This window comes from Aythya ferina (assembly GCF_964211825.1).
Source record: "Aythya ferina genome assembly, chromosome: 18".
Classification (NCBI taxonomy): Eukaryota; Metazoa; Chordata; class Aves; order Anseriformes; family Anatidae; genus Aythya; species Aythya ferina.
Genome location: NC_140317.1, coordinates 4,022,012 through 4,032,697, shown reverse-complemented (window position 1 = coordinate 4,032,697; position 10,686 = coordinate 4,022,012). Strand labels below are relative to the sequence as shown.

At 40.9% G+C, this 10,686-nt stretch overlaps 1 protein-coding gene across 1 annotated transcript; it reads left to right on the top strand.

Annotated features, from left to right (window-relative positions):
- On the top strand, positions 1–7,221 carry SUMO2 (small ubiquitin like modifier 2). Its single transcript, XM_084492067.1, has 4 exons — positions 1–249; positions 1,888–2,019; positions 4,992–5,063; positions 6,528–7,221. The coding sequence occupies exons 1-4, from the start codon at positions 229–231 to the stop codon at positions 6,588–6,590; spliced, it is 288 nt and encodes a 95-aa protein (XP_084348193.1). The 5' UTR covers positions 1–228; the 3' UTR covers positions 6,591–7,221.
- Positions 7,222–10,686: the final 3,465 nt, after the last annotated feature.

The window sequence follows — 10,686 nt, the reverse complement described above, 5'->3', positions numbered from 1 at the left end:
GGAGGGGGCGAGCGGCCCCGTCGGGCGCGCGCACGCACGGGGCAAGGCGCGGCCCCGCGGCTGTGCGTGCGCGCTCCCTCCCCCCCCCCGCCTTCCCCTCTCTCTCTCTCTCTCTCTCTCTCTCCCTCCCTCTCTCTCTCCTCTCCTCTCTCTCCTCCGCCGCGCTCGCTCGCTCCGTCCCCCCCCTTTGTGAGGCGCTCGGAGCGGCCCGGACCCCGCCGACTCGCCATGGCCGACGAGAAGCCCAAGGTGAGGCCGGCGCCTTCCCGCCCCCCTCCGCCTCCCTTCCCTCCCCCCCCCCTCCCTCCCCTCCGCCTCACTTCGCCCCTCAGGCGGCGGTGGCGGCGAGGCCAGGCCGGGCCCCGGCCGCCCAGCCCTGGCCCAGCCCGAGGCCGGGGCCCCGCCGTCCCCCCGCCATTTTGCCGCCCCCAGCCCCCGGCCGCCGCCTTCCCGCCCCGCCGCCTGAGGGGAGCCGGGGCCGCGGCCTCCCGGGGCGGGCGTTGGATCCCCGGGGAGGGCGGCGGGGGCTGGGGGGGGAGCTGAGGGGGGAGCTGAGGGGGGCGAATCCGGGCAGCTTCCCGCCCTCCGCGGGGGGAGAGGCAGGGCCGGAGGCGGTTGCTGCCGTTGCCTTCCTCCTCCTCCTCCTCCTTTTCGTCCTCCCGGGGCCGGATCCGGCCTCCTTCCCCCCCCCTCCGTCCCTCCCAGCTCCCTTCGGGTCGCCGAGGCCGCAGCATCCCCTGTGGCGACAGCCCCGAGGCCGGGGCGGGGGGGGGGCAGCACCCGGCGGCCCCTTCCCGGCCCCTTTTGTGCTCCCGCCCGGCCCTGAGGGGGTTGGGGGCGGTTTGGGGGGGGGGGGGGGGGGAGACGAAGCCGGAGGGGGCCGCGTGGAGCTTCGGTGTGCAACTGCAGGAATTCGGGGCTAAAATACATAAATAAATAAATAAATAAATAAATAAAAAACGCACGGGGAGAACTCGCAACTAGCAAAAAAAAAAAAAAAAACAAACCACTGCGGGGTCGCTTTCTCTCTCTCTCTTTTTTTTTTTTTTTTTAATCTCCTTTAAAATTCTTATTTGTTATTTTATTTATTTTTTTTTACCCGTTTTTTAAAAGGAGTTTTGAAGGGAAAGCAGCGGAAGGCAGGAGGCAGCCCCGGGGCCGGAGCGCGGCGTGCGGGGCTGTGACACATGGCGGGGACCCCTCGGCCCCGGCTGGCTTCGTGCGGAGAAAACAAAAGCTGCCGGGGCCGGGGGGCACCGGGCAAAAACGGGGCTGCTCCCCCCCGGCCCGGGCAGCGAGCTGGGAAGGAGAGCTGCCCGGCTGTAATCCTGCCGCCTGATGGAAGCGGGAGAATCGGGGTGCTGGTGGAGGAGAGGTTTTTGCGGAGTGCTCGCTGAAAGGGAAAGCTTTGCTGCTTTTTCAGGCCTTTAAAAGTGTCTGAAAGTTTTCTTGAGGAGTGCCTTCGTAGACTTGAAAGTTTGAGACAGAGCAAGAAAGAGCCTTCTCCTGGTATATTACTATAACATAAATATTTTTATTCCGTCGATTGGGAGCTGCAGTGTTGATTATTACCATGCCCTTGATAGAAATAACTTTTTTTTAAAGAAACTTTATTGTAAAACTGCCGGTGTAGTACCGTTCATTGCTACTTTGCATAATAACCCCTCTCAAGAGTGACAACTAGTATTGCTAGGGGTTTTTGTTGTTATTTTTTTCCCAAATAAAAAGCAACGACCTTTATTTCCTAATTCAAAGTTTCGAGTTGGTAAGCAGCTATAATAATTTTATTTCCTCCTTTTTAATGACCTGTTGCACTTTGATAAAATGTTAACTTCTTGTTTCGTACCTTTTTAAAAAGTTTTTTTTTTTTTTTTGTTTCCTCAACAGGAAGGAGTGAAGACTGAAAACAATGACCACATTAATCTGAAGGTGGCAGGGCAAGATGGGTCTGTGGTGCAGTTTAAGATTAAGAGGCATACACCACTTAGTAAACTAATGAAAGCCTATTGTGAACGACAGGTACGGTTCTTGTATGAACATCAGGAGAACCAGTGTCTGGGGGAGAGGTGATCTCCATAGAGATAGCAAAGTCTTAAACCTCTGTAAATATGCAAAATGATAAAGGCTTAACAGAAACTAATTGTGTAGTGGATAGCGAATTGTTATCGGGATCTGTTCTAGAACGGACTGACAGAGTTGTGACAGGAAATGGGTCAAATAAAGATCCGTTGTTATCTTCGAGAGATCTGCATTATAGATGTAGGCTGTTGGGAGGCTACTGTTATTGTACTGCTCCAAAATTTCAGCATGGAAAGGGTGGGTTAGAAACCTGCAGTAAGAACTTAAGGAGAGTTGAGTGATAATCTGAGGTATTTTTATAACACTGAGTAACTTACTGGTCTGGCCATAGGGTTATAATTTTATTAGCTCAATGTTGCTGTATCAAGATGAGGATATCAGTGGATGTTTCAGGGTTTTTTCTAATGTCTAGCTTGGGAGCGAACTTGTATGCTTAATGATGAGCTTTGTTTTTTCTCATGTGGTCTAGATGTTAAATTAGTCCTCTGAGGGACAAAAAAAATGTACTTTGCTGGTGTGGTGGCAATTGCAGCCAGCCTGCTAGGCTGCAGACAGTTACTGCAAGTTTTAAAAGTACCTGCAAATAAGTAACTCTGTTTAGTATTTCATTCATAAGGTCTTGAAACAGGATAAAAAAATTAAGGCAAATATTCAGTGATGCTATGAAATACAATAAAAGCAGAATTGAATAACTTTATGCTGACATAACTGTTTCACCACACAGAAAAGCAAATTCTAATTCACAAACACAGTGGTAAAACCTTTTTGGTTTGTCACAGTAGGATAGTGATATGAATTAAGACAGGGAAAATCATCTCTCACTGAATGTGTGAGTATGTTCATGTATGAGTGTTCTGGGGGTAAACTTGTGAATGTTTGAGGCTGTGGGCTCTTTTTTTCCGTTCTCTGTCATAGACTTGTTACATTATGTAAATCACTGAGTATTTCTTTTTCCAAGCGTATAGTGCAGTTATATCTGTCTTTTTGGGAGGCCAAGGCCTGGTTAATTATTTGTGAAGTCTTAGGAAAGGCGATATGAGAAATATCATTAATAGTTCAGTTACTTGGATACAAGCAAAAGTAAGATCTTAAAACTTGTCACTCATGTTTCTACTCAGAAAAGAAAGTGTTAAGTAGAGGAGGAAAAAAGATCTTTAGAATGGGAGATATTTTTTTATGATTACATTTTTAAGTAGTTAGGCATCCAAAGGATCTCTTTCTGGAGATGGACTTGTCTTTACATTTTATTTCAGAGGTGCCTACTTCTCAAACTTTGTTTAAAAGCATTTTGCTCCATGTCCCTAATGCTCCATGCCCAGTTTTAAAGTCCTTAAGCAGTGAACATTAGATTTGATTTTGGAGAGGTAGAAGCTGTACATAGCAGAGAATTTAGCAGCTTTAGAGAATAAAATCATGTATTGCATGTAGTAGACCTAAGATGGCAGTGGCTAAACCTCGAATGATATGTTTAGAAGATCAAGACCATTTATGATTATTTTATGTTGGAAAAAATGATTAAATATATGCATTTTTTTGTGAATACTAATGTCACAAAGGTACAGCTTTTCAGTATTTTTTTCAGTTAGCAGTTATCCAGCTCATAAAGTTCTCAAAAAACCTGCAAAAAAACCAACGCTTTCGGGATGGGAAATATATATTTTAAGAAACACAATGTCTGAGAACACAGCTCAAGCCAAATGTTGCTGTGTGAAAATGTGTTGCTGCCATGACACTTAGCCACATGGCTTTCTTAAACCACACGATGTTCTGAGCGAACGTTGCAGAATCTTAGGCACGCTGGAAGAAGGCATTTTGCTGTGAGCTATGAAGTCTTAGCAGAAATTTTGCTCCTGATAATATTCTTCATTAGGTTTTTGCCTGATGAACTACGCTAAGTTTGATTTTGTGTGTTACATCTGCTCTTGCATGGCTAAACGAGGTCTTTTCTAATCCAGAGGTGCCAGAGCAGCACCATGCAATACATTGGATTTACTTAAAAACCACACAGGTTTCCTGGATCTTTAGGTGTTCTCAGAAAGAGTAGATATAACTGGGAAAGGAGGAGGTCTGGAAAGTTCTCAGTTCCGGCTGTATCCTCAGACTTCCTCCCTCCTTTGCAGAATGTAGTGTGCTCTGAAATATCTTCGGATTTCATAAACTTGTGAATTTGAACCTTAGGAAGAAGGGATTATTGCTACGTAGTTATCTTATGCAATCTGTTGGCTCCAGCAAGAGGGAGTAGTGGCCCTCTGAGGGATGGAAAAAGTCAGCAGAGTGACGAGTATATGTGGTAGAAATGCTGGTTTGAAACACCATTAGTTAGTTTCTGGTATTTAGAAGATGAACTTTTTGGAAAGTTCCCTTCAGCTCTGTATGAAAAAAAAAAATCATTCAATTGGTTTCTTGTTTGAGGTCAAAAAAAAAAAAAAAATTACCACTGGCTACTCTGTGCTACTTCAGACTAATAGATGGTGGTTGCTTTCCTGGAAGAAATGTTTTAGAATACCTTTGCTTTTGGGAAGATCAGAAAAGGTGTATCGACTATAACTGTTTGTTATCCGAAGTTCTGCATCTAACTTTAAGTGAATTATTAAAAAGCACTATAAACATTTTGGCTTTTGGGGTGAGACTTGTGTACTAGGAATTGCTTTATTTTAACTTCCAGTCAGTGGGGCACTGCTGCTTCCTTAGTAATTGGACGCAATGCAACTTTTTAATACAAAACAGATTGCAAGGATTTGTAGTGAAATGCCTTCAAGTCAGTGCATGAGGGGACTGTGAAAAATGTATCATGCAGTATGAATGGCGGCTTTTAACGATCATGCTGCAATTCCAGTGATGAGTTCAAGAGAAAACTAGTGAGTATTTTCACACGAGACTTACTTTCTTTTGTGTTGCTTCTCTTTGTCCAGGGGTTGTCAATGAGGCAAATCAGATTCCGGTTCGATGGGCAGCCAATTAATGAAACAGACACACCTGCACAGGTAAACAACAGAAGCAAAACTAAAGTGTTTTTGGAATTTACTCCAGGGGTTGATGCTTAGGTTTCATAGAAAATCTTACGTAATTATACATAATAATAGTAGAACTTGATCTTTTACCACTATTTTGGTATAATTAGTTTAGAATTATTATATTACACGACTTCTGTGTTTGAATAACAAGCCTGTATCACTATAGTAATAAGAAGATGAAGTACAATGTTAGCAGATGGTGAGTCTTGTAAGACTGTCACTTTATTGAGTCACAGCTCTGAGATAAGAATTAGTAAGGTAAGAATTGAGTTTTTCATGAAGCAATAGCTTTATTTTTATAAAAGCTTGCCCAGCTCTTAAGAGAGATCCTGACTGTAAACTTGAATTTTGTAGCATGAAAGTAATTTTCAGTAGCATAACATTAGTGTTGTAAAGTTTGGGTCATCAATGATTTGGTAGAACAAAGGCCATTCCAACAACAGAGTATTTCACTGTGACTCCTGATTATTTTTATCTACTGCTCCATGTAGCTGCTTTTAAACAACCTGTTACAATTTTTTATGCTTTTTAGAACCACTCATTACAGAAAAAAGGACTCCTGTTTTTAGAAGATTTATGGCAGATCTGTATTTTCTAAGCGGTTGCTCCAATGAATGTGCTTCTTCAGGTCACAATCTATGGAACTTTTTAACTTAAAATGCTGCAAATTGAGGCAGCGGGGTGCTTTTTTCTCCATCCATGTTATGCTGAAGCTAAGGATCAGTCTATTTATAGCTGCACTAAATGCCATAGACCAGTTTGATTTCCTGGAGCAGAAATTGAGACTGTTTAGAAATATAATTCATGGTAGTTGGAGCAACTTTTTCTGTCTTGGCACAGATTCTGTCAGGAGGTAACATTAACATCCTAGGAAAGTCAACTGCAAAATTTGCAGTGGAAAAAAAGAGAATTGTAGTAATGAAGTACTGCTGTTCCTCACTGGCAGTTTGTTACATCGTTGACCATGTAAAATGTTCTTAATTTTTTGTGATTTCTGATGCTCTTTTACTGCCTGCTCGGGCTAGGGGCTTTAATTATAGTCTGCTTTTTTTAGTGCTGTAGCTGAAGCCATTTGCACATTTGAACAACAACAGCAAAGAGAAATTGTGGCAATGTTCAAAGGTAAACTGAGGATTTAAATAGGAGAAAGAAGATGCAATGGCAAAGTAGGCAACAATTAGGAGTCATACAATGCACCCTGAAGTTACATATGAGAATTCATTCTAGGGCAAGTTACCCACTGGCATTTTTTTCCACATCATTTCTTTGCTTTTGAATTACGGTGAAGTAGGTTAAATGCACAAAGTGATGATGATGATGAGGGGAGCGGGGCTGGGCTGGATAAGTTTCATAAAAAATAAACATGAAGATAGGAAATGTGAAAACAAGCCAGCTTATAGTAGTTGAAAGCCTTTTTTCTTTTTTCTGCTATAGTTGGAAATGGAGGATGAAGATACAATTGATGTGTTCCAGCAGCAAACAGGAGGAGTTTACTAAACAAAAACAAACAAAAAACAAAAACAAAAACCACACACACACAAAAAAAAAGAACCTGCTACTTTCCTGTCCAGAACTGTGCTCCCACAGGCGACACATTCACAATTAGAAAAATGAGACTTGGTTCAGCCACATCTGACTACTGCAGTATAGTTTTCTCTCTTCTCTCTCTGATTTTTTTTTTCCTATTCCTTCTATTGTACATAAAGTAACTGGTGTATGTGCACAGACATAATGCATATTTTTTTTAACTAAATGGCCAATGGTATGTTTTGATCAACATTTAATGGAGATGGGGTGGGAAAACAAACTGGTTCTGTGAAAATGCCCCTGGCTCCATTAGTGGCATGCTCCTTCTACTTTTATCTTTATATTCCAGTAAGTTATTTTGCTCTCACTGTTTAAAAACAAAAACCTTGCATACCTTGTTTGATTGGATAATTTCAATGTTTTTCTTTTATCATTGTAAAACCAAGGACAATTTTATAACTTTTTTGTACGTAGCTGTTACATGTAGAGCAATCTGTCTTAAGTAGGGATAAATTACTCTTAAAAAAAAAAAAAAATCCTAGATAGTTCTCCCTTCAAGTAAAGCGTCTTGTTGTTTAAATAAACTTCTTGTTTAAAATAACCAGTTTTCTTTATTTTTCTGTGAAATAATAGTCTTCGGAACTTGTAGTTCTTTCTCTGCAGCACTGTATGCTTTTCAGGTCTCAGTTTTCTATGTGGTAAGTAAATAAGCATAATCCCCTTTTACAGTAGGAAGACTATTGGAAAATGAAAGGCTTCCTTGAGACTTCTCACTCAGCCAGCCAGCAACTGAACTGGAAATAGAAGTCAGTTTTTTCTTCTTTTGATTTTTGTGTATGTTCTTGTAAGCCAAAAATGTTTGATTAGGCAAACTGCAAAATACTGGACCTTATTACAGCTTTGGGTTGAGCTCTTTTTGTCAGTCTTTAGTAGAAACACCAATATTGTTGTTACAATAGCATATTTAGAACTCTGTATTGGAATGCCTTTTGATGTAAACATTAAGTTATAAAGAGCGAATCATTTTGTTAAGCATTCAGTTTACCATGGTATCGAATGGGAGATGCTTGGAAATGTAAAGCAAAAATAAAAAATTGAGTTCTCTTTTTTGGGTGTATTCAGCTATGGTGATGAAGATTCCAAGCTCTGATTTACCATTGTGGTGTTACTGCCTGAAAGGGGAAAAGGCCGCCTCCCTTGAAGGACTGGGAGCTAGTGACCATGATTTTTTTTCACGAGTCTTTTCCACAGAGCTGTTGTTCTTGAGTTTTCTCATGGGGGATGTTAGAGGTTGCGGTGTAACCCATGGACATTCGTGAAAGATTATACAACTGTCTACTCAGCAGATGGAGAGCATTCTCTAATGTCCTAGGAATGTTCTAATATTTTTGTGGCAGTTGCAGTAGTTAATGCTCTTTTTGGTATTAACTTGTTAGCAGAGTTTACCTTCTGGTGGTAGTTTTTATAGGAGTTACTTCACGAAGCAGGCCTGTACCTGCAGGATCTGGAAATCCTTAAATTGTGGCAAAATGATGGGCTTATGCCTTTAGTTGATAGATGATGATCTGTTTGACTTCTGTTGCAATTTTAACATAGTTAATGTTAAATTAATTGCATCTAATATAGACATTAGAAAAATATCTGTTCTTGATAGGTTGCTTTTGGCTATGTAGTTGAAGGATGTCATTTTCTATGCCATTGTTTTGATTTTTAGATAATTCTATTGCTAAGCAAATTATTTCTTATTCTGGTATTTATCTTGTAGGCTTTCGTGGTACATTGCAAGGTTGAAACTGCCTCTTGTAAACAAATGTTCTCATATCCGGAGCCACTAAGGCCTGGAAAAAGTTTCTTTTGTTTAAAGAAAAAAGTAGGGTGGATCTGTTTCAACACCTTTCGAAGGTTAGACATGGAATACATTCCTCTTTGGCTTTAGAATCTCTGGCTTTCAACCTGGCTAGATAACACTGTATAAAGTTACTTCAACTTGATGTCATGCCAGGACTTCTCCCAGGCAAAAGTTGTCTTTATCTTTTTTGGCCAAAAAAGATGTTTGGACTTGCTTTAGTTTCGGAAGAAGGGGTGAGGTCTCCTTAAATACAGCTTTTTCAACCCAAGTTAAGACTTTGGAGCTAAAAATTCCCTGCTGTATCTTGTCTATTTTTTTTCCTGAGGCAATAAAAGTCAAGTGACAGGTATTGAGTAGCATGCTTTCAGAAACAATGTCTTAGTTTCATAAATTCATACAATGGTACTTGATCTGTCATTAACTTAGGTGCAGGCCTCTTGTAAATATAATGTTCTGTTAATAAAAAGAGACCACTTAACATGAATTGTGACTAGCTAACCAAAATTCCTCTGTGAAAAAATATAAGAAAAACATAGACTTCTGTAACATTGAATTGACGTGGCAGCTGTGGAAATACTCCTTAATTCACCATAAGTTGAAGTTTCCTGTAGTATTTAGCAACAGGCTATTGAAAGAAACGGACAGGTATTGATCCTTTCACTCAGATGTTAGAAAAAGTGAGAATTTTTTTTTGCTCTTCGTCTGAGCTGGCTCCTGATGTTCCTGAAAGTTCTTCTAACAGTACTGAGTGATGTTTCTGTAAGATGGTGACTGCAGTTAAGTACAGGGGTATAGACTATGAGCTTGGAACCAGTTATCTGGAGTTCTTTTAGCTGCTTGCCCTGGTTTAATTTCTAACAGTTCTTGTGTTTACACTAGTAGCCCAGTGGACTTACTAGAAGTCCGCATGTCAGAGGATAAAGGAAAACTGGCAAAGAGGTCTTGTCACACTAGTTGACAGGTAAGTTTTTCGTGTTTATTAAACAGCTGGGATCTTTCAAGAGCCTGGGCAAATTATATTATTACTCACAATTTTCAAATACCATATTCTAAAGTGATTGCCATGCAATTAAGTTAATGTTCCTCATGTGGTTTTTAAATGAAAAAATGGAAGTCATAATTGCATACAAGAGTTTAGCAAGTCCTTGTGGATGATAAGACCTTGCCTTTTGTGTACACTGTGTCTTCAGTCTGGCAAACAATTGCAGTGTCAGTTGTGGAATGGACACAAGTGTCGTTTGTTTTTCCAGTTACTTAAAAAGATGTATCCAGAAGTTTTGGGCTCTGGTACCTAAAGAAGGACACTTTCATTTATGTACAGGGTCAATAAATAATGAACTGAAAGCACAGCTGATATTGGTGGAACCCCTCTACAGTTAATGCCTGAAAATCAGCACCTTAGTTTACCTGCTCAATGGGGCCAATAACCATTTGAAAGGGCATTTGTGAGCATCAGTATTTAGTGCTCTGAGAAGCTGATTCAAAAAGGATTCTAGAAGTGCAAGGTGTTTCTGAAATGGAATATACTAAACTGCTAAGGCTGTAAGGAAATACTCCGAGTGGTAACGAGAGATTCCTGCACTGACATATGGAGATGTTCTCGAAAGAAATTCTCTGAAGCAGTACTAAAATAATTGCTGCTCCAAGGTAACAGTGGTATCAAAACAGATGCAACATCTCCTCAGAAGTTATGGTCAAACATTATTTTCACGAGAGTATTTCTTTCTGGTACCTTCCCCTCATTACATCTGAGTCAAGCAGTGTAATCCAAGTGCTGTCGCTTTGTCTGCAGGTTCTATTGTGACCATCACTGCAACATTAATGAAAAGGTGTAATGTGACTGGCCCAAAGAAATAATACTTCCTATTGAAAGTGAACAATAAATTGGAGGACTTTTATTAGAGTTTTAGATTGTGGCCTCTTCTCAGTATGCTTATATCAGCTTGTGTGATAGACTGTTCTGGAGCAACAACAAAAAAGATCAAAAGTGAAATAACTTGGATTATTTTGAATTGTATTACCACTGACCTAATACACGTCAGTCGGTGGCTTACTGAGGCTTGTTCTTTTTGGCTGTGAACTTGGCAAACAATGCGTTCTGTTAATGAATAATTTAATCCTCTAATTTATCTTTTTTTGGTACTTAATGTCATAATTAATTGGTAGTACAGCACTTGTCCCTGATGGTGGAGATGTAGGAATGTGAGGATAAATAGG

What these genes read in the sequence shown, in the direction of transcription:
- SUMO2 (XM_084492067.1), top strand. Translation starts at nt 229, where the DNA reads ATGGCCGACGAGAAGCCCAAG. An exon ending in AAGCCTATTGTGAACGACAG is followed by an intron (nt 2,020 to 4,991) that starts GTACGGTTCTTG and finishes CTCTTTGTCCAG; the next exon opens with GGGTTGTCAATGAGGCAAAT. An exon ending in AAACAGACACACCTGCACAG is followed by an intron (nt 5,064 to 6,527) that starts GTAAACAACAGA and finishes TTTCTGCTATAG; the next exon opens with TTGGAAATGGAGGATGAAGA.